Here is a 23,240-nt window from a genome sequence, read left to right on the forward strand (position 1 = left end):
GAGATTTGAATGGAAGGATGAACAAGAGAAGGCGTTTCAATTATTGAAGAAAAAGCTAACTACGGCACCTATATTGTCATTGCCTGAAGGGAATGATGATTTTGTGATTTATTGTGACGCATCAAAGCAAGGTCTCGGTTGTGTATTAATGCAACGGACGAAGGTGATTGCTTATGCGTCTAGACAATTGAAGATTCACGAGAAAAATTATACGACGCATGATTTGGAATTAGGCGTGGTTGTTTTTGCATTAAAGACTTGGAGGCACTACTTATATGGGGTCAAAAGTATTATATATACCGACCACAAAAGTCTTTAACACATATTTAATCAGAAACAACTGAATATGAGGCAGCGTAGGTGGATTGAATTGTTGAATGATTACAACTTTGAGATTCGTTACCACTCGGGGAAGGCAAATGTGGTAGCCGACGCCTTGAGCAGAAAGGACAGAGAACCCATTCGAGTAAAATATATGAATATAATGATTCACACTAACCTTACTACTCAAATAAAGGAGGCGCAACAAGGAGTTTGAAAAGAGGGAAATTTAAAGGATGAAATACCCAAAGGATCGAAGAAGCATCTTAATATTCGGGAAGACGGAACCCGGTATAGGGCTGAAAGGATTTGGGTACCAAAATTTAGAGATATGAGAGAAATGGTACTTAGAGAAGCTCATAAAACCAGATACTCAATACATCCTGGAACGGGGAAGATGTACAAGGATCTCAAGAAACATTTTTGGTGGCCGGGTATGAAAGCCGATGTTGCTAAATACGTAGGAGAATGTTTGACGTATTCTAAGGTCAAAGCTGAGCATCAAAAACCATCAGGTCTACTTCAACAACCCGAAATCCCGAAATGGAAATGGGAAAACATTACCATAGATTTCATCACTAAATTGCCAAGGACTGCAAGTGGTTTTGTTACTATTTGGGTAATAGTTGATCGTCTCACCAAATCAGCACACTTCCTGTCAATAAGAGAAGATGACAAGATGGATAAGTTAGCACGACTGTATTTGAAGGAAGTCGTCTCCAGACATGGAATACCGATCTCTATATCTCTGATAGGGATGGCAGATTTATTTCAAGATTCTGGCAGACATTACAGCAAGCATTAGGAACTCGTCTAGACATGAGTACTGCCTATCATCCATAAACTGATGGGCAGAGCGAACGGACGATACAAACGCTTGAATACATGCTACGAGCTTGTGTTATTGATTTCGGAAACAGTTGGGATCGACATCTACCGTTAGCAGAATTTTCCTACAACAACAGCTACCATTCAAGCATTGAGATGGCGCCGTTTGAAGCACTTTATGGTAGAAAGTGCAGGTCACCGATTTGTTGGAGTGAAGTGGGGGATAGACAGATTATGGGTCCGGAGATAATACAAGAAACTACCGAGAAAATCATCCAAATTCAACAAAGATTGAAAACCGCCCAGAGTCGACAAAAGAGCTACGCGGACAGTAAAAGAAAAGATATAGAGTTTGAAATTGGAGAAATGGTCATGCTTAAGGTTTCACCTTAGAAAGGCGTTGTTTGATTTGGTAAATGGGGGAAACTAAATCCAAGGTACATTGGACCATTCAAGATTATAGATCGTGTCGGACCAGTAGCTTACCAACTGGAGCTACCTCAACAACTCGCGGCTGTACATAACACTTTCCACGTCTCAAATTTGAAGAAATGTTTTTCTAAAGAAGATCTCACTATTCCGTTGGACGAAATCCAAATCAATGAAAAACTTCAATTCATTGAAGAACCCGTCGAAATAATGGATCGTGAGGTTAAGAGACTTAAACAAAACAAGATACCGATTGTTAAGGTTCGATGGAATGCTTGTAGAGGACCCGAGTTCACCTGGGAGCGTGAAGATCAGATGAAGAAGAAATACCCGCATTTATTTCCAGAAGATGCGTCAACACCTCCAACTGCTTAAAATTTCGGGACGAAATTTATTTAACGGGTAGGTACTGTAGTGACCCGAACTTTTCCATGTTTATATATATATTAAATGAAATTGTTATTTACATGATTAAGTGTTTCCAACATGTTAAGCAATCAAACTTGTTAAGACTTGATTAATTGAAATAGGTTTCATATAGACAATTGACCACCCAAGTTGACCGGTGATTCACGAACGTTAAAACTTGTAAAAACTATACGATGACATATATATGGTTATATATATAGTTAACATGATTTTATTATAAGTATGTATCTCATTAGGTATTTTAACAATGAGTTATATACATAAAAATGAGACTATTAATTTAAGAAACTCGAAAACGATATATATAACGATTATCGTTATAACAACGTCTTACTAAGTACATATGAATCATATTAAGATATTGATACACTTGGTTAATTATGTTAAATGATAATTAAATATATTATTAAGTGTATTAACAATGAAATACATATGTAAAAATAAGACTACTAACTTAATGATTTCGAAACGAGACATATATGTAACGATTATCGTTCTAACGACATTTAACTGTATATATATATCATACTAAGATATATTATATATCATAATATCATGATAATATAACAATTTAATATCTCATTTGTTATAATAAACAATGGGTTAACAACATTCAATAAGATCGTTAACCTAAAGGTTTCAAAACAACATTTACATGTAATGACTAACGATGACTTAACGACTCAGTTAAAATGTATATACATGTAGTGTTTTAATATGTATTCATACACTTTTGAAAGACTTCAAGACACTTATCAAAATACTTCTACTTAACAAAAATGCTTACAATTACATCCTCGTTCAGTTTCATCAACAATTCTACTAGTATGCACCCGTATTCGTACTCGTACAATACACAGATTTTAGATGTATGTACTATTGGTATATACACTCCAATGATTAGCTCTTAGCAGCCCATGTGAGTCACCTAACACATGTGGGAACCATCATTTGGCAACTAGCATGAAATATCTCATAAAATTACAAAAATATGAGTAATCATTCATGACTTATTTACATGAAAACAAAATTACATATCCTTTATATCTAATCCATACACCAACGACCAAAAACACCTACAAACACTTTCATTCTTCAATTTTCTTCATCTAATTAATCTCTCTCAAGTTCTATCTTCAAGTTCTAAGTGTTCTTCATAAATTCCAAAAGTTCTAGTTTCATAAAATCAAGAATACTTCCAAGATTGCAAGTTTACTTCCAAGTTTTCTAAATCCATTCCAAGTAATCATCCAAGATCAAGAAACCTTTGTTACTTATAGTAGGTTATCTTTCTAATACAAGGTAATAATCATATTCAAACTTTAATTCAATTTCTATAACTATAACAATCTTATTTCGAGTGGAAATCTTACTTGAAATTGTTTTCGTGTCATGATTCTGCTTCAAGAACTTTCAAGCCATCCAAGGATCCTTTGAAGCTAGATCTATTTTTCTAATTTCCAGAAGGTTTATCCAAGGAACTTGAGGTAGTAATGATGTTCATAACATCATTCGATTCATACATATAAAGCTATCTTATTCGAAGGTTTAAACTTGTAATCACTAGAACATAGTTTAGTTAATTCTAAACTTGTTCGCAAATATAAGTTAATCCTTCTAAATTGACTTTTAAAATCAACTAAACACATGTTCTATATCTATATGATATGCTAACTTAATGATTTAAAACCTGGAAACACGAAAAACACCGTAAAACCGGATTTACGCCGTCGTAGTAACACCGCGGGCTGTTTTGGGTTAGTTAATTAAAAACTATGATAAAATTTGATTTAAAAGTTGTTATTCTGGGAAAATGATTTTTATTATGAACATGAAACTATATCCAAAAATTATGGTTAAACTCAAAGTGGAAGTATGTTTTCTAAAATGGTCATCTAGACGTCGTTCTTTCGACTGAAATGACTACCTTTACAAAAACGACTTGTAACTTATTTTTCCGACTATAAACCTATACTTTTTCTGTTTAGATTCATAAAATAGAGTTCAATATGAAACCATAGCAATTTGATTCACTCAAAACGGATTTAAAATGAAGAAGTTATGGGTAAAACAAGATTGGATAATTTTTCTCATTTTAGCTACGTGAAAATTGGTAACAAATCTATTCCAACCATAACTTAATCAACTTGTATTGTATATTATGTAATCTTGAGATACCATAGACACGTATACAATGTTTCGACCTATCATGTCGACACACCTATATATATTTCGGAACAACCATAGACACTCTATATGTGAATGTTGGAGTTAGCTATACAGGGTTGAGGTTGATTCCAAAATATATATAGTTTGAGTTGTGATCAATGCTGAGATACGTATACACTGGGTCGTGGATTGATTCAAGATAATATTTATCGATTTATTTCTGTACATCTAACTGTGGACAACTAGTTGTAGGTTACTAACGAGGACAGCTGACTTAATAAACTTAAAACATCAAAATATATTAAAAGTGTTGTAAATATATTTTGAACATACTTTGATATATATGTATATATTATTATAGGTTCGTGAATCAACCAGTGGCCAAGTCTTACTTCCCGATGAAGTAAAAATCTGTGAAAGTGAGTTATAGTCCCACTTTTAAAATCTAATATTTTTGGGATGAGAATACATGCAGGTTTTATAAATGATTTACAAAATAGACACAAGTACGTGAAACTACATTCTATGGTTGAATTATCGAAATCGAATATGCCCCTTTTTATTAAGTCTGGTAATCTAAGAATTAGGGAACAGACACCCTAATTGACGCTAATCCTAAAGATAGATCTATTGGGCCTAACAAACCCCATCCAAAGTACCGGATGCTTTAGTACTTCGAAATTTATACATATCCGAAGGGTGTCCCGGAATGATGGGGATATTCTTAAATATGCATCTTGTTAATGTCGGTTACCAGGTGTTCACCATATGAATGATTTTTATCTCTATGTATGGGATGTGTATTGAAATATGAAATCTTGTGGTCTATTGTTACGATTTGATATATATAGGTTAAACATATAACTCACCAACATTTTTGTTGACGTTTAAAGCATGTTTATTCTCAGGTGAATACTAAGAGCTTCCGCTATTGCATACTAAAATAAGGACAAGATTTGGAATCCATGTTTGTATGATATTGTGTAAAAACTGCATTCAAGAAACTGATTTCGATGTAACATATTTGTATTGTAAACCATTATGTAATGGTCGTGTGTAAACCGGATATTTTAGATTATCATTATTTGATAATCTACGTAAAGCTTTTTAAACCTTTATTTATGAAATAAAGGTTATGGTTTGTTTTAAAAATGAATGCAGTCTTTGAAAAATGTCTCATATAGAGGTCAAAACCTCGCAACGAAATCAATTAATATGGAACGTTTTTAATCAATAAGAATGGGACATTTCATATAACTCATTGTTAATATACCTAGTGAGATACTTTCTTATCATAATATCATGTTAACTATATATATATCCATATATATATATATCATCATATAATTTTTACAAGTTTTAACGTTCGTGAATCGTCGGTCAACTTGGGTGGTCAATTGTCTACATGAAACTCATTTCAAATAATCAAGTGTTAACAAGTTTGATTGCTTAACATGTTGAAAATATTTAATCATGCAAATATAGTTTTCATTTAATATATAATCATGGAAAAGTTCGGGTCACTACAAGTGGTAGTAGTGGTAGTAGTGGTAGTAGTAGTAGTGGTAGTAGTGGTAGTAGTGGTAGTCGTGGTAGTCGTGGTAGTGGTGGTAGTGGTGGTAGTGGTGGTAGTGGTAGTAGTGGTAGTAGTAGTAGTGGTAGTGGTGGTAGTGGTGGTAGTAGTGGTAGTGGTGGTAGTGGTGGTAGTGGTGGTCGTGGTGGTAGTGTTGGTCGTGGTGGTGGTGGTCATGGTGGTGGTCGTGGTCGTAGTGGTGATGGTTGTGTAGTAGTAGTAGTAGCAGTAGCAGCAGCAGCAGTAGTAGAAGTAGTAGCAGTAGTAGAAATAGCAGCAGCACTAGCAGCAGCAGTAGCAGCAACACTAGTAGCAGCAGTAATAGTAGCAGTGGTAGTAGTGGTAGTGGCAGTGATGGTCGTGGCGGTGGTGGTGGTGGTGGTGGTGGTGGTAGTGGTGGTGGTGGTGGTAGTAGTATTAGTGATAGTGATAGTGGTAGTGGTAGTAGTAGGCCTTGTTTACTTCCACAATCACGAGCATCAAGCTCTACGAAAATGACAAAAGACATTAAGGGATTTTCCATTCCTCCTTCATTAATCTAGTTTGCCTTTTTTGCTTTCACTTTACCGAGATTAACTTCAAGCTAACAGTAGAAAAAATCATAGCCACAAGTTTATCACACGATCTAGTTTCCTTGTTAAACAATTTGCAGTTACGCTCCTGCCAAACAAAATAGTCAGTCGCACCAAATAGAAGTTTAGTAGTAATACTAGCCGCACTTCTCTTAGCAGCAAAACCATTTTCGAACTCCACAAACATCTTCCAAGAGTTACTAGTGAACGGAAACATCATATTTTTTCGTAGCAAGCAACCACACACGAGTGGAAAACGGGCATTCAAAGAATAAGTGTTCATGAGAATCCGGCTACATCGAACAGAGCGGACAAACCATTGGCGTATTGCCATTCACACGGGTATCCCAAGCATTCAATGTATCTTGCGTCTTATGATTTTTCCCCATTAATAACCACACGATAAATGAGTGTCTTGGAATACAATGCGCAAACCAAACGACATTAAACCATGGAACCTAATTAGACCGAGAACGAATAGTACTCCAAACTTTACTAACCGAGAAATCACAATGATCCCCCATAAAATCGCACCATTTAATTGCATCTGGGCGATCATTAAGAGTAGGAACCGCAATATTTTCCAAACCTGGGAATAGAGTAGGCCAGTCATTTGGCCAACGCCATCCTTGATCATCACAAATGTCTCTGATCTTTGAATCACGAGCAAACCCAGCCCTGACAATGTGTCTATCGGAAATGAAATTCGCCAATGGGCCATAGTCAGACCAAGTATCATACCAAGCCGAACACTGAAATTCGCCAATGTGTCTATTGGAAATGAAATTCGCCAATTGATTAAAACGGTGAAATCTAGAATTTTTGCGAATATCTTAAAAATACGAGAAAAACTGGAAAATTGACTTTACGTTCAAAACGGAATTTTAAATTGAAATTAGTGCGAAATACTGATTAAAATAGTGTAATATAAAAAAAATCGCGAAAATCTAAAAAATACGCGAAAAACTAAAAAATTCTTTTTGTTCAAAAGTTGCCTTTTTGGTCAAACTTTGACTTTTTGCTTAAAGTCAAAATCAAACAGTCAACTGTAGTCTACCTCAGTCAAAATTCAGTATAACTTTGAAGTTTAGGACCACGACATTCAATCTGCTCAAACTTGGGGTGAAAACAATCCAAGAATGAGGGTTAAAAACTAGAACTTCGGCCTATGTTTGGTAGATTTGTAAAAAGACCCCCGACTATTTTGTTCTATAATGGATTTCTGACTTCAGTTACAAAATATACACAACTAGTCTCTGTTAAAACTAAAATTTACACTGATAGTCACTAAATTTTCATAAACAGCCCCTCTGTTTAACGAAAACTTTTCACCGACATTCCTTTTCCGTTAATTATTTGACAGATGTTCGTCTTCTTCGTTAAAATTGGCTGAAACTTTTGAACTATTTTAATCCGTACGGATGTGTGATATAAATGTTTGATAAGGACGGATGGGGTTCTAATCCATACGAATTGAATGTTGATTCGTATATTTGAAGTTCCAAGGTGTTTTTGGTGTTTCCGTTGGTGATTCGTGGTGGTGAAACAGCGGAGGAGATTCAAAACTTAGAATTAGACACTGAAAACTTGCAGCAATATGCGTGAGATGATTCCTAAGACTTCTAGAATTTTACTTTTTTCAAAAACACACTAGATTATGCAAATCGATCAGACCAAAAATTAGACTTTTTCGACTTTAAAATCAAGATTTCGCAACGATTAGGCAACCAAAATGAGATCTGAAAATTTACATGAGTTTATTGGACACTAAGGAACCTTTTTTTTTAACAAACAATTTTAACTTTTAACAAAAAAAAAAAAACAAACGATTTTTGCAATTGTAAGGCAAAAACGTGATGAACACACAAAAATCAAAAATTTAACAACTCCAAACACGAATTCGCTGGAAAAGAGATCGATACTACAACCACATGCTCTTATACCACTTTGTTGGAGCTATTCGGATCTTGGATCGAGTTTCTAACGAATCGGTGACTTTCGGGTATCGATTTAGTCGAACCGGATCGAATTGATCGGATTAGATCGACGCCTAGAGTCGTTATTCAACATGGATGAGTTTTGGGACAGATATGGTAAAGAGAAAAATGGATGGAATAATATGGAGTCGTTATTCATCGAGTTCCGGTCCGTACGGATGTATTTACATCCATGCAGATGTCTTTCTGATCCGTACGGATGTTTGACTTGATACAAACTCGCATCAGTTGGTATAACTTGGGACTTATAATGCACCAACACCCTGTATACATTGATCAATATAAAATTTTGATTCACATGGTGTAATGATGATGACAGATGGTTTTTTGTCTGATCCCTAACCTTGCGAAGATATTCTGGCGATACCCAGTTTCGGACATCAATTAAATGTCATGAGCGTTATAGGTAACACTGATTAACAAATTAAAGAGGTATTAAGATCGTTAAAGCTTCATTTTTTGTTATAAATTGATCTCTTTTTATACGGAGCATACAGGAACGACATGATTAGGTTAGAATTCGAGTATGAATTAGGAAGTGAAGGTTCCGGGCGAAATCATACTAACTACAGTACTTGGGATGCCAGTTAACCACTCAAAATGGTGGGATTTAGAAGCAGTTTTCGCGATTATTTTCTTATACCGAACGTTGTTCTTTGTTATACTTAAGTTGAAGGAACCAACCGAACCAATGGTTAGAAAAATATATACAAAAAGAACCTTACATCATTTGAATCAAAGAGCATCTTTCAGGAAAACTTCACTACATTCTTCAAAGAGACCCCAACCTATACATTCACCCTCATCCCAATAGGGACTAAATTCGCCACTTCAATAAATAACATGATTGTGTAGTTTTGATGTATAGCTCGATTAAAGTGACTTGCGTGTCGTGTTTGATTTATAATGTTTAAGTAGTAGATTGTGGTTCTACATTGCCTTCAATTCATAAGCATTTGTATCGAACTCGCTTTGCGAGCAGACTGATCTTAAGACGACAAACTGCTTTGCAAATTGGCCCGAGTCACAAGAAATAAACAACAACAGCAGCAACAACAACAACAACAACAAAACTCAATCCCATAAAAGTGGAGTATGTGGGAGGTAAGATATAGTCAACTTCCCCTATCCTAGAATAAAGAGAAGTCATTTCTCTACTTAGAGTGAAACACCCCAAAAGTAGAGAAAGTCCTCCCTTTCAGTCTTTTATGGATAGAGAGATTGCTTCCAAATGGATCTCCGGCCAATAAGTAGGTTAACAAAAAGTGTGAGACGCCATGAAAATAGTAGACTAAAATTTTCATGGGTTTTAAACCTACCTGAAGTTCACTTTAGGCTCTAAGCGACAGTTAAGTCGCCAATAAGTCGACGCTTTCTGTTGACTCGATTAATAGAGCCAAGAGTCACAAGAAGTAAACATATAACCATATATGCTCTGTTAATTTCGTGTTATTTACAATATGTATGCGTACAACTCATAATTACAACAAAACTGAAGATACTATATTATAGAAAACTTAAACTCTAAATAAATAAAGTGTGTAAAAACTTGGTTTCTAATAAGCTATAATCTCAGTCTTCTGGCAATCCCTTATCATCACTTCTGCTGTGTTTTTGCCATCAATGTTCAATACATCACAACACTCCCCTCTATTTTCAACCTATACAAAAAGACACAATTATTATGATTTACTTATATTATTTTCCTTTTTTTTAAAAAAAATGCACAATGTAATGAATAGTGATATGGGCTTACAAAGTTCAATCTTGTCATTTGAGAATAAACTCGAATCTTCGAAATATAATCTGCAGAGTGATCCGAACAAGGGGGCAATCTACGACGCTTATGACGAGCAAAAGTCATCACGATTTGATCTGCTATTGTATTACCATAACTACTATTACCATTGCTTTCATTATGACTAAGTTTCTTTATTGAGCGAAAATAAAAAACATGAGGAGTTTCACACGAATTATTGGTCAACAATCGTGTGTTAAACATGTAATCAGGCGGATGTCGATGTAAACTCCATGGCGTAAATGTCTCGAGAGGTCTTCTAAGAATACTTCGAGGGACAAATTGCTCGTATATATAGGCTGAGTAGCCCCAAGCTATTGAAAATGCCCAGTTTTTTGGCTTGTGGTAGCACACCATTTGTTGGAGGAGGCGGGATTGGTCAACTTTGGCGGCCGTCATAAGTTGTCTGACGGATTTATAGCGAGTCTTTGAAGGGAAAATCGGAGAGGCTACGTCGAGGTGGTGGAGGGAGATCAATGGTGATTGGGGGTGTGCTGACAGAAATCCTGATATATCATGCACCAAATCAATCTGTATAATTTATACCATAAAAATCAGATAGTAACTAAATTTCATGATATTTCCACCATCAAAATGGATGGGTTTACCAAGATTATGCATTAAATACTTGTACTTTACAAATACTTAATATATAATTATAAAAGATCTATCAATTTTGATGGTGAAATATCATTATTCTTACTATAATTAACGAATAAGGACCAGTATTACATCATAATTAAAAGGGGGCATGGTGTCTAATCTCCCCTGATCGACCCAGATACGTCGCAAATTTAAGCCCGGTACTTTATTCTCACCTAGCTCAATTATAATAGGCTCACTGTCCTTTCTGGCCCATCTTCACTGAATAAATCTCTCTATATTTATGTATTCCATAATATTATTACTCCGTATTAATTTATCGATTGATTGAATAAACGCTAAATATATAATCCCTCCCTACTAATTTTATTTTTTATAAACGATAGGTAGTTAGGATTTAAAAAAATGTAAATTAATACAAAAAACAACAATTATATAATATAATAATAATCATTATTATAATTATAAATATAAATAAAAATTATAATTATATAATGAAGTATGTATGTAGCAACTTAGGAGATAATACAGATTGAGATATGCTGATATAAGGCAAGAACCATCTTCTTTTAATTTAAGTATTTTTTATTTTTTTGTATTTCAAAATCTCTAATCTCGATTCTAATACTTTTTTTGATATTGACTTCTTAGTTATTTTACACGGAGTATTATATATACAACTGAGTTATTGAGTTCATGACACAATGAATTGGTGTTTAACGATAGGATATATATTGTTGGGATCATATTTGAAAAGACCTTTTTATTTATTCCAAAAATAAAGAAACATATAAATCAAGAAAACTTCATTAAAATGATGATGAATCCAAAATATGTACAAGAACAAAATCTATAATTGAGATCCTAATTAAATCAATTATATATCATAATTATTATCTCGTGGTAGATTTATTACTACGAACTTAACTCAAATAAAATCTCACCTCTGCTTTTGAACAACCTTATAACAACCTTATAAGTTGAATGTACAACCCGTAAAATCTGAATGGACAACCTTATAGATACTATGGCTAACACCTCATAACAATTAAAGGTCGTTGCCTATGGCGTCATAGTCATGGTTAGCCAAGACGAGCTCTATGACTAAATCATAGGGCCCGCCTAAATATTTACTAAAAAACAAAACTACATTTCAAGCTGTTTTACGACATAAAATTTGCGCTAATAATTTTGTAGCTAATAATTATGGCTAAAAGTTTTTGTGTGAAAAAAATTGTCAACCAGAGAGATCATTTAAGATGATTTAGTTACCTGATGAAAACCCTTTTCAGGAGTAAGAGGAACACCAAGATCAGCAATACAAGCGCTCAAAATTTGGTCGCTAACGAAATAAAACGGATAAGTACTAATGCATTGATCAAGATTAGCGACCAATGCCTCTACCAACGGGTAACTTAGCGCGAACCCTGCACCACCAAACGCCATCTCGAACGAGAAGTCATAATTCGACTTAACACATTCGGATACCCCACCTATATACAAATACTTTGTGTGATCATACCTCCCCAAAAGCTCAACCAAGTTATCCAAGAAAAATATTGTATCATCATCTCCCATAACGTACCATCTGACATCTTTATCTCCCTCCCTAAATGTTTCCAGGATCGTTCTCACAATCCTGATTACATCAGGATTTATGTGTCTTGAGTACACCTCAAAATCTGATGTGTTCTCAGAAACACGATAAGGAGGGAGATAATCTGGCCAGGGTAGAATATCCGGGGTTGGATTTTTGTCAAAAAATATGTAACCCCGCGTGATATTTGGTCGCCACCATTCTTGAAAATATGATTTACGACCATGCCACGCCTTGACGGAAGCTGAAATACCGAAAACAAGCTGGTTTATGTTTGTCGGAGCTGGCGGCGACATAGGCGGCAAAGAAAACGGTGACGGGCGTGAGGATGGAAAAGCTTGGTTAAATCTTTTAGGGACGGGTAAAAGGCAATGATCAGAAGATCCAGAATGATTATACATGAGAAAAATGTATAGAATGAAGGCTATAATGGCGAAAATCTTGCAAAGGTTAAATCTTGTTGTTAAGTTGTTAATCTTTTGTGGGTTCATTTTGTTAAAGGGGTTTCTTCCTTCTTTCTTTGTTGAATGTAGCGTTTAATATTTTCTCAAGACTTGTTTGTTTAATTTTGTACATAAGTTTTTTACTTTTAATAGGTACGTTTTTAACTTGTATTCCTATTCATCCATATATAAGTTATGTGCACTTTCGTCTTGGGGATGTTATATTGTATTTTGGGGAAAGCAGGGTAATGAAATCTTACTGGTAGTAATTTTTAATTTCTAATTGAAGTGAAACTAAATATAAAATAAAATCTAATTGACGTTAAACTAATAAATGGCCGGGTTAGAGCACAATATATGGTTAAATGGTTGATTAGCTGATTAATAATTAATTAATACTACCATTGTTTGCAAATTAAGTTACATGTTAACCATTTAAATTCATAAAATTTCGGAAGTATCATATTCATATAAAATATATTTAATGCAAATTTTTGTGCAATTTACGCATGAAATATTTTCAGGGCTATTAATGTATAAATTGTACTCCGTAGAATTGTATATTATAAACACAAACATTCATGGAGTAATATACTACTCCACTATAGTTATTTTTAGTAGGTGACTCATTGTTTCAAAACATGTGTATCGGCAGAGACTCATTATCAGTGGTAAACTAGCTAGGATTTATTTTCCGGAGGCAAAAAAATAATTTAAAATCATAGTATTTTTTTGTACAAAATATGAAAGTTTCGGGGCAAAAAAATTGAGGTTTGGCGGAACCTGAATTTTTTTCACCGGGGGCAAAAAAAAAAAAAAAAAAAACCTAGCAAGTTTTTTTGGCAAAATACGGAGGTTTTGGGGTAAAAATTGGAGATTTTTAAGCAAGATATGGAGTTTTTTAGACAAAATTTTAAGGTTTGTGAGCAAAATTTATAGTTTTTAGGGGAAAATTTGGAGAAATTTGGGCAAAATTCGAAGATTTTGGGCAAAATATGTAGATTTTGGGGCAAAAAAAATTTCAATAGAAGCAAAGTGGAAAAATTCAAAAATTTTACGCTGAAAAAAAAAATCCACGGGGAGCGGCTGCCCCTTACTCTCAATGTAGTTTCGCTCAAGAGTCATTGCTATTTATGGTTAATGTATTTGGGCTTTGTCTAAATTACTATTTACTACAATGTCAAACCGATAACTAAAATTATCTTTTGAAATATCGTATACATTCACGTATTGTGTAACATAGCCCGTTACACATAGTAATCTGATCGAATTAATTATTTTCATACGAACGAATTAAAAATATCATAACCAGGTGTATCTGATTTGTGTGTTAAAAAATTTAACATAAAATGAATGCACTAATTTTTTTTTTTTTTTTTTTTTTTTTTTTTTGAAAGGCAAGCCCCCCAAATGAATGCACTAATTTTGTATTTGCGTTTCTAAAAGTGGCGGATGGAAATAGATTGTAATTAACCCAGCGTTAGTCATCCTAGGTGGCCGAATTTGACAGAATCTGACGCCTTTAACCCGCGTCAAAAATTGACGCCTACAATCGTTAGTCAGGTATTTGACATTCCAGGATTTGAGCGTGACATTTAATTGCAACCAATCACATGTTTTCACAGTATATACTTATTATTTAATTTATTTATTTTTCACCCAACTTCCAATCAAATTTTACCACTTCATCCTATCAATATTTGACACAATAATTTGACATTTTGGGTTAACGGTTGTCAAATACAGTCACAGTCAAATACCCACTTTTTCACCAAAAAGTACATAATCCGACTCTGACATTACAGTCAGGGTTAGAAATAGTCTTGGCATTTTATAGATGTCGCCGTGTTAAGGGCTCAATTATTATTTTCTCGTGATTATATGAAATGATAATGTGTATAATAAAGTTTTATGTTTCTTTAGTATAAATTGTAGATAAATACTAGTAATAATGTTTGTTTTATAGTTGAATAAATCGACTTAATACCCACCCGGGTTCGAGTCTGGCTTCGGTCGCTCGTTCAAAATGGGAGGTTGTTGTGAGGGGTGCCTTCACAGGCAATTCACCAGGTAGCGTGTCCGGCGCTCAGCGGGCTCGTTCCCCCAGGTTTACCCTCTGCGGGGGAGTCCAAAGGATTCGTTCGTAGGGGGGTTCCTGAGTCAAAAAAAAAAAAAAAAAAAAAAAATCGACTTAATAACTAAAATTACTACCAATTTAAAACTCATGAGGTTATATGTAAATTCACATTTTCAGGACCTAGAGAAGTTGCTTTACGATAACTCTTGTCACATGCAAACAAATTGGGCATTGGTTTTGGTAAATTAAATAGGTTTGTTATTATACTAAGTTGAGTTTTCCAAGTTCTTGAATAACCATATCAAACCAAAAGAGTGTTTAACGGAAAACTCTTTTTGTCTTGCTAACTCAAAATGACGCATTCATAAAAGTTGATACTCCATAGTTTATCATTTATCAACCTCCGTATCAAATAGGGGGATAGGGGATAGGCAGTGGCGGAACTTGACCCCGACTCGAGAGGGGGCGAAACTAATTGAAGGGGTAAGAAACTAATCGAAGGGGTGTAAACACTAAAAAAATACCTTATTTTTTCGTAAAATTTTTTTTTTTAGTGTAAATTTTTTTTTTCCCCGAAATCGAGGGGGGGCGGATACCCCCTTTTGTCCCTTAAATGTTCCGCCCCTGGGGATAGGCAATTGCTTAACTAGTTAAAGCACACGGTATCCATTCAATCCCGTCGCCGTCTCTCACAATTGACGCCGGGAATCGACGGTCGCCGGGCACCGCGACGGCTTCGATCCCAGCGTCTCTCTCCAACTTCGCTAAACCGACGGTGAGTCAATCGAACAGTTTGAGTTTGATTTAAAAAAACTAGCCATTTAACGGCTAGTTTGATATATATTTCTTTTCTTTTTTATATATACCACACTTTTTTCCTCATTTTTCACACATAACTTTATATTTATTTATCATTTTCTCTCTAAAATATACAAATTATTTACCATTCAACATAATATTTTTACCTTATTTTATCACAATATGTCGTCTTCTTTGAGTTCTTCAGGCGACTCATTCACAAACTATACACTAAACGTACTTGAAGATTTATCTTCTGAAGATGAAGTTAACTCACGTCGTTATATACGTAGAGATCATTATGAAGCACACGAACGTTTGATGTACGATTATTTTGACGAGGTTGCAAATATACGGAAGAAAATTTCAAACGAAGATTTCAAATGCGGCGACATGTTTTTCTTAGGATTATGAATGATATTCTAAGCTACTCAGCAAATCCATTGCCGTATTATTTTAGATGGTTTCATCGAAGACAAGATTCACGTGGTAGGTGGAGTATTAGCCCACAATTGAAGATGACAGCCGCACTACGTCAGCTAGCATACGGTTATACACTGGATGCGTTGGATGAGTATCTTCAAATGTCTGAACGAGTTGGCCGGGAATCTCTACACAACTTTTGTAAGTGTATCATTAATTTAAAGGCTTACGATCTGATTTGGTTGAACATTTGTGGGATTTTCGAGACGACTTATGAATTTTATGAGAAGAATTATTACGTTATCTAGTTTATTTTATGTACGTTTTGAATAAATGTAATTAGTTTATTTTATGAATTTTATAAAATGTAATGTAGTTTATTTTATAAATTTCAATTTATTATTTTGTTTTTGTTTTATTAAATTAATTTAAATTCAATATTAAAAATCAATTAAAAAATAAAAAATGGACACTGTGGACACCTATACCTTACACACCGTCAGTCAATTTCAGTGTCCAAAATGGACACTGAAATTGACACTGAAAAATGGACATGGACTCTTATATCAATGAGCTATCAAGAGAAGGAAAGTAAAAAAGAAAAAAAAATGATCGCATATTGCTATTAAGAACCTACAAAAACTTCTATTTATGGATGAGAATTATACAATATTATCTTGCAATTTTTTTTTTTTTGAACAGTAGTACGGGATCAGTCAGGAGTACTTAACCACTCACGCGTTCATCTTCCGCTATTGCATAACCTGCCCCCAACTGCTGTCCAGGAGGAAACCCGGCCCAATCTGAGGGCATGAGCCGTAAAACCTCTTCCCCCACTGCCCCAGCAACACGCAGTACGGGACTTCAACGCGATCTTGCATTGAAGCTTGTACCCGTCGTTACCTACTATAAGACCTCCATGACTCCATCGGAAAAGCCGGGTGAAAGCACAAACTAAAGGAGAGAGGAAAAGTCGAACGGAGGAAGAGTATGAACAAGATTTGTTATGTACGATATGCCAACGACTTACTATTAAGAAACATGGGTGTCATAGTGTTGCACTTGGAAATAAAATTTGAAGTAGTTCTACGACTCCCATACTTTTCAATAGTGTGCAACTAAATTGGTGATATATGAGAAGAAAGAAAACATTAGCAGGTCATCTTAAATTACTACTTACAATTTTGTAAAATTACTTTTTCAATAAATGTTAGTCATTAGCAAGGTTGTAAAAATCGCGAGTCGGGGACGCATCGGTCGAGACCTAAAAAGGACGCGTCGGGGACGCATCGGTCGTTGACCAACGTTGACTTTATTAATAATTTCTTAAATATATATTTATATATGTATAAAATAGTTGATTATGTACCATAAATTTCTTAAATAATAACTTGAATTTAAATACAATCAAACTTCAAACTCAATTAATGTTACCGAGTACATAATCAGTAAGGACACAAAGAAAAGAGCGGCCCAAAAAATGAAAACGAACTCTAATTTTAAAACATATCACATCTTGACGAAAATTTGACTGATTTTTACCGTTTTAGACCAACTTTGACAGACTTTGACCGAACTTTTAGCTTTGACCGTCTTTTGAGTCGTTTTCAGAAAAAAACGGGACGGAGAACCCAAAAAACGACGCATCGGCCGACGCGTAGGCCAAGTCGGCCGACTTTTACAACACTGGTCATTAGCATAAAGAAAATATATTTATGTTATTAATAAATATTTATTTGTAAATCATTGTTATTTATCATAGTTAATGTTATTTAACTTAGTTAGATCATAAGATTAGTTATAGACTGTTACGAATAAATATTTGTAGTCAGAAATGTTAACTTTTTTTTATAATTTAATATTTACTAACGTCATAGCGTAAAGAATGGGCTATTGACCAAAACACCCATTTTACCAACGAACTATAGTGATTCGCCTTAAAAAAATGCCAAAATGTCCTCGCAAGTCGCTAGGTAGCTTGCGAGGCTTGTGACCTGGTCATGTGACTTTGAGATCCCCAAGTGGCAAGGTGGTCTTGCGACCTTGTGACTAGGCTCGATAGGTCGGGATCGAAAATTTTCAAATCACGATAACTTTTAATCCTTAGCTCGCACTTAGGCACTGCTTTTTTTTAAAGTGTTCATTTTAGAGATCTATATGTTTTTATTAAAACCAAAGTCTCATTTTTTTTTTAATTAAAAAACGACCGCATATTGCGAGTTGCGATATATGTACAAACATGTGATTTACGAGTAGTGTAATGTGGCTCTAATTGATTTAGGGGATTCGTTTATTATTAGTAAATAATGGATAAATGAATCACAAAATAAAATGTTCTTTAGCAAGTTACGAGCGGTCAACGTGCGTTTAAAAGTCGAAATCAACGAAAAATCAGCAAAATTGAAGGTCTTCGTTGCCGATTTTTGAATTTGTTTTGGGACAAACCGTCTTCCGTTGTTTACCAACAGAGAAATCTCTAAAAAATTAACGATTTCAAAAAAAAAAAAAAAAAAACACAGTGCCTAAATCGGAACTACGACTCAAAAGATATGACGTTTCAAAGTTTACAAAATTTACAAATGTTGAACCAAGTCGCAAGGTCCAGGTCGCAAGGCTCGCAAAGTAACCTTGCGACTTGCGAGAGCGTTTTGGCAAACTTCTGTTTTTAAGAGCGAATTGTTATAGGTTATTTAAAAAATGGGATTTTTGGTCAATAGCCCGTAAAGAATTCATCACATGTCAATTATACAAAATTGTTGTTTAATTGTTATTGAATCTGTCACATAATCTGAAAATTTGTCTGTTTTTAGGTGACATAAAATCAGACACCCCTTTCCAATCGGAGGCATATAAAAAAACAGTTTTAAAATTTGCATGAGCATGGAGATCCATAAAAATTAAGCTATATACTATAGAAGTATACGTATTTCGAATGGGAGGCATTAAAAATCAAGTAACCATAAAATGAAAATTGCAGCTCTTTGAGTTTTGACCGTTTAAAATTTTGAGTCAACTAAGTATGACTTCGTAGTGCAAGAGATATGAGCAAAAATGTAACAACTCGCAAATTTTGCAAGTCTTAAGCATTTTGGTCATATTATATTGTATTCACACGAGCTTCGTTTTAATTGATTCAAAAACACAAACATTCGTAATTCAAAGGATTATAAACACCATTATTTACCCTAGTTTTTGAAGGGTTGAGATCCCCTCCATGCCCCTAAAATGATTCGCCCTTGCTCTTTACACCTTAAAGGTATTATTATTATTGTTATTATTATATTATTGTTTAAAGTTAAACTCATAGTAAAAATTTAAACGAGACATTAAGTTAGTCCTATATATATCAAAACCTTGATAATTTTGTAGAGTTCTTATTTGAACAAGTAATTAAAGTTGAATGGTGTTTATACATTAAAAATATATATTTCTTTAGACATCTTATTATTCATGATCATGATATCTTTGTTTATAAATAACGAGAATAGACAAGTAGACAAAATTACGTTATATCTCAACAAAGTTGCGTGATGTACGTTAGCGTATTGGATTTTAGTGACGGTTTATAAGCATCGTGGTTGGTGGCGTTAATCGTCATCCTAGTAACAAAATCGGTACATACGTGACACAAAAAAGAAAAAAATCATGTGCCTCAATTTTTTGTTATATTTAGTAAAAACATAACAAAATGGCCCCAATTTTGATTGTCACTTTTTAAAATGAAAAATAAAATCATGAATTTTGACAAGTTTAATTTGAGTGTCACTGTGACAAGCTTATTCAAATTTCAAGTTCACATTCGAATTAACGATATAAGTTTAGGAGCAACTCAACGTGTTTAGCTTTTGCATTATTAATGTTTTGATATCTTGTCTTGAATAAATATATTTATTTAAAAAGAAAACATGTGGTACGACACTTTTCACATAAATTTAACTTTGATTTAATCTAATTATATTACTATATTATCTAATAGACAAAAATGATAAATAGTAATTAGGTGTATTTTTGTCCTTTCATTTTTTTTTATTCGAATTAAATTTCACTACAAAAACAAAGAACCCCACACTTTTTTCAAATATTCAAATTGACCCCCAAATATGGGGTAAATTGTTAAATAACCATTTTCATAAAAAAATCTTAAATAAACTCCACCCAAATATTCAACGGGTCATATCTTCTCGCTCGCAACGAGTTAAATTTTTCCGACACCATCGTTAAACTCGAAATAATTTTAGGAACACAATGTCACTAACTATACGCAAAACGGACACTTTTTAAAAAACGCTAAATATTTGGGGTACTTTTCATACACGTTGTTGCGTTAAATTTTTAAAAGTCGATAATTACATAGCTAAACGCGGAGATGGACATATATTGTCAATTTAAAATAACAATTAAATTTTTCACGGGTTATACCTTTTAATTCGAATCGAGTTGCGCTTCAACGACATCATTATTTAGCCACGAAATAATTTTATAAACTAAACGCAATAAAATACATTGAAAACCGAACCCTCGGCGCGAAGCGAGGGTTCAACAACTAGTTATATCAATATAACTAATTTTTAGAGCCCGTGCGTAACATGAGTGTATAAAAAGTCGTGCAAAAATCGTAACAAACTATATCATCCAAGTATGTAAATAGCGAAGTAAATAAGATGTTAGAGCCCGTGCGTTGCACTTGTGGGTAAAATAATCGTGCTTAATTAATTGACTTTTTAAAAAAAAATTATTCTTTTGAATTTTAGAGCCCGTGGTGCACGGTAATGACAGATTATATGCAAGCTAAATAATGTACTTAGTATGAGCTCGTGCATTGCACGATAATAGCATCTCTTGTAAGTGTCTATGTATGAGCCCGCACGAATTAAATATCAGTAAAAATAAATTTGTTCATAGAAAAAAATAATGAAATAGTATGTTATGAAATAGAATTATATTTAAGATACAACACATTTTTATATATATAAATATTTTAATGCACTCAGTTTATGTATTAAAAAAAGAATTTCTAACACATCAAAGTCGGAAGAGTTTATACCTCTGTATCATTATCTTTTATGTGTGAAATAATCTATTTTAGAATAATATATTTTAATCGTAATTAAGATATATAGTATGCATAGATAGAATGGTAGTTCAGCAATGGAATGCTATATAACTTGATAATGATAATGAATTATTTTATTTTTTATTTTATATATTAAATTATGTTTAAGTTAATTTTGACCAAATCTTTTTAAGATCTAGTTAATTATTTAATCGATTTTTTAATAATAAAACGACACTTAAGATTCCGTATTTGGTTATGATTGATTAATAGAATGACACGTAGGATTAATTTAATTCAGAATTTAATTCAGATTAATAATAAGAGAGTGACACGTAGGATTAATTTAATTCAGATTAATGAGAGAGTGACACGTAGGATTAAAGGAATGCGTTTTATATATATGTATGTATATGTATATATGTATAGATAGATAGATAGATAGATAGATAGATAGATAGATAGATAGATAGATAGATAGATAGATTAGATTAGATAGATATTATATTAAAAGTTCTTAAGAACATGTATTTTGCAGAGTCCAAATAATAGAATTATGCTGTGACAGTGTGAGCGGGCTAGATATCCGTGGGCCGAAAAATATATGATTATGCTATATGTGCCAGTGAGAACGGGCTAGGCCCAATGTGTTCTGGGCTCTGTGTTGCCAGGATCAATAAACTGACAAATTATCCTTTATTCTTTGAGAAATAACGTTTTTACCCTTTTAATAGAATGTTTTAAAAAAAATCTAAACTTAGCTCTCAAGTTATTGATTATTTATCTATTTCAGGGAAACAAATTAATTGTCACGATAAACCACTTAAAAAAATTAAAGATGTCTCTTCATAATTAGTTTCTAAAACAAATTAATTATTAATTATAGAAATCTCATCACATCCATATCCACATAACTAAGTTAACTTTTTTTTTTTTTTTTTGAACGGCAAGCTTGCATCAGTCCGGACCGAAGCCTAGTCATCATTTGCACACACACACGCGTTCGGGCAGGAAACCCGAACCACACTCAGGGGATCCGACCCTTAAACCATCCCATACGGGGCAGGCGAGCCGGACCTTAGTTCCGGAGTGGGTCGGTAAAACCTTCCCTTTGGGCCACCCTCAAGGAATTTCTTTCAAATAATATCCTTTGTAGGTCTAGCCCGGCAGGGGTGCTAGGCACCACCACATGTCCACTGAGTCAAAGCTGCGGGACACATAACTAAGTTAACTAACCATCATAATCAGTGGCGAAAACAGGAATTTTTTTCACCCGGGGCGAAAATTTTTTTAAAGCGTATCAATTTTTTTTTGGTAAAATATAGAGGTTTTGGGGAAAAATATGGTGATTTTTGAGCAAAATGTGGAGGTTTTTAGGCAAAATATGAAGGTTTTGGGGCAAAATACGGAGGTTTTGGGGCAAAATATGGTGGTTTTGGGGCAAAAATTTTTTTTCACTGGGGGCAAAATCGAAAAACCCAAAATTTTTACGCTAAAAATTGCAAATCGACTGGGGGCATTTGCCCCCCCTGCCCCATGCTGGTTCCGCCACTGATCATAATCATATCATATGACAATTCATATTCATAATAATAATCATAATTCATAATAATCATAATCATAATCATAATCAACTTATATTACCGTACGTTCACATCATCTAGAAAGATTCACCGTATTTAATTTTCTTCAAACCAAGAATTAAACGATGGTAACAAATAAAAGCATAATGAACATAAAAATAACTTGTACGTACATCGATCACTAATCACTATATCTCCTTTAATCTTCTACCGATGGGGCCTAACTGTGACCGAAAAAACCCACCAATCACCTCGTCGTACTTGCATAAGTGAAACTCGGCATCCAAACCACGCTTATTCGCTTTCGTACAATCCACACACAACGGTCGATACATAGACTTATCGACAACCATAGGGTACGCCTCGACAACACTAGGAAAATATTCATCCGAATAATCATATTTCAAATTACGAACCAAGTTATTATTATTCGCCTTTTGTACCTCCAATTCTTGTAACCAAATTTCCGCCTTATCGGAATCTTGCATTTGTGGAACAATCTCTCGTTGATTACCATACCGAAAATTAAACAAATTTGGTTGAGGAA

General features: G+C 34.0%; 1 protein-coding gene across 1 annotated transcript; it reads right to left on the bottom strand.

The window, feature by feature from the left end:
• Positions 1 to 6,307: 6,307 nt before the first annotated feature.
• LOC139888915 (uncharacterized) lies at positions 6,308 to 12,717 on the bottom strand. Its single transcript, XM_071871897.1, has 6 exons — positions 11,992 to 12,717; positions 10,075 to 10,647; positions 9,920 to 9,979; positions 9,638 to 9,693; positions 6,822 to 7,134; positions 6,308 to 6,409 (listed from the first exon to the last, which is right to left on the bottom strand). The coding sequence occupies exons 1-6, from the start codon at positions 12,715 to 12,717 to the stop codon at positions 6,308 to 6,310; spliced, it is 1,830 nt and encodes a 609-aa protein (XP_071727998.1).
• Positions 12,718 to 23,240: the final 10,523 nt, after the last annotated feature.

Source organism: Rutidosis leptorrhynchoides, chromosome 1, assembly GCF_046630445.1.
Source record: "Rutidosis leptorrhynchoides isolate AG116_Rl617_1_P2 chromosome 1, CSIRO_AGI_Rlap_v1, whole genome shotgun sequence".
In the NCBI taxonomy this organism is placed as follows: Eukaryota; Viridiplantae; Streptophyta; class Magnoliopsida; order Asterales; family Asteraceae; genus Rutidosis; species Rutidosis leptorrhynchoides.

Bases quoted from the DNA above. Each gene is read 5' to 3' on its own strand.
- LOC139888915 (XM_071871897.1), bottom strand. From the start codon at position 12,717: ATGTATAATCATTCTGGATCTTCTGATCATTGCCTTTTACCCGTCCCT. The intron at 9,694-9,919 runs GTGATGATAAGG...TCGAGTCAACAG, and splicing joins ATGGCAAAAACACAGCAGAA to AAAGCGTCGACTTATTGGCG. The intron at 6,410-6,821 runs GTTAGTAAAGTT...TTTGTTTGGCAG, and splicing joins GGGATCATTGTGATTTCTCG to GAGCGTAACTGCAAATTGTT.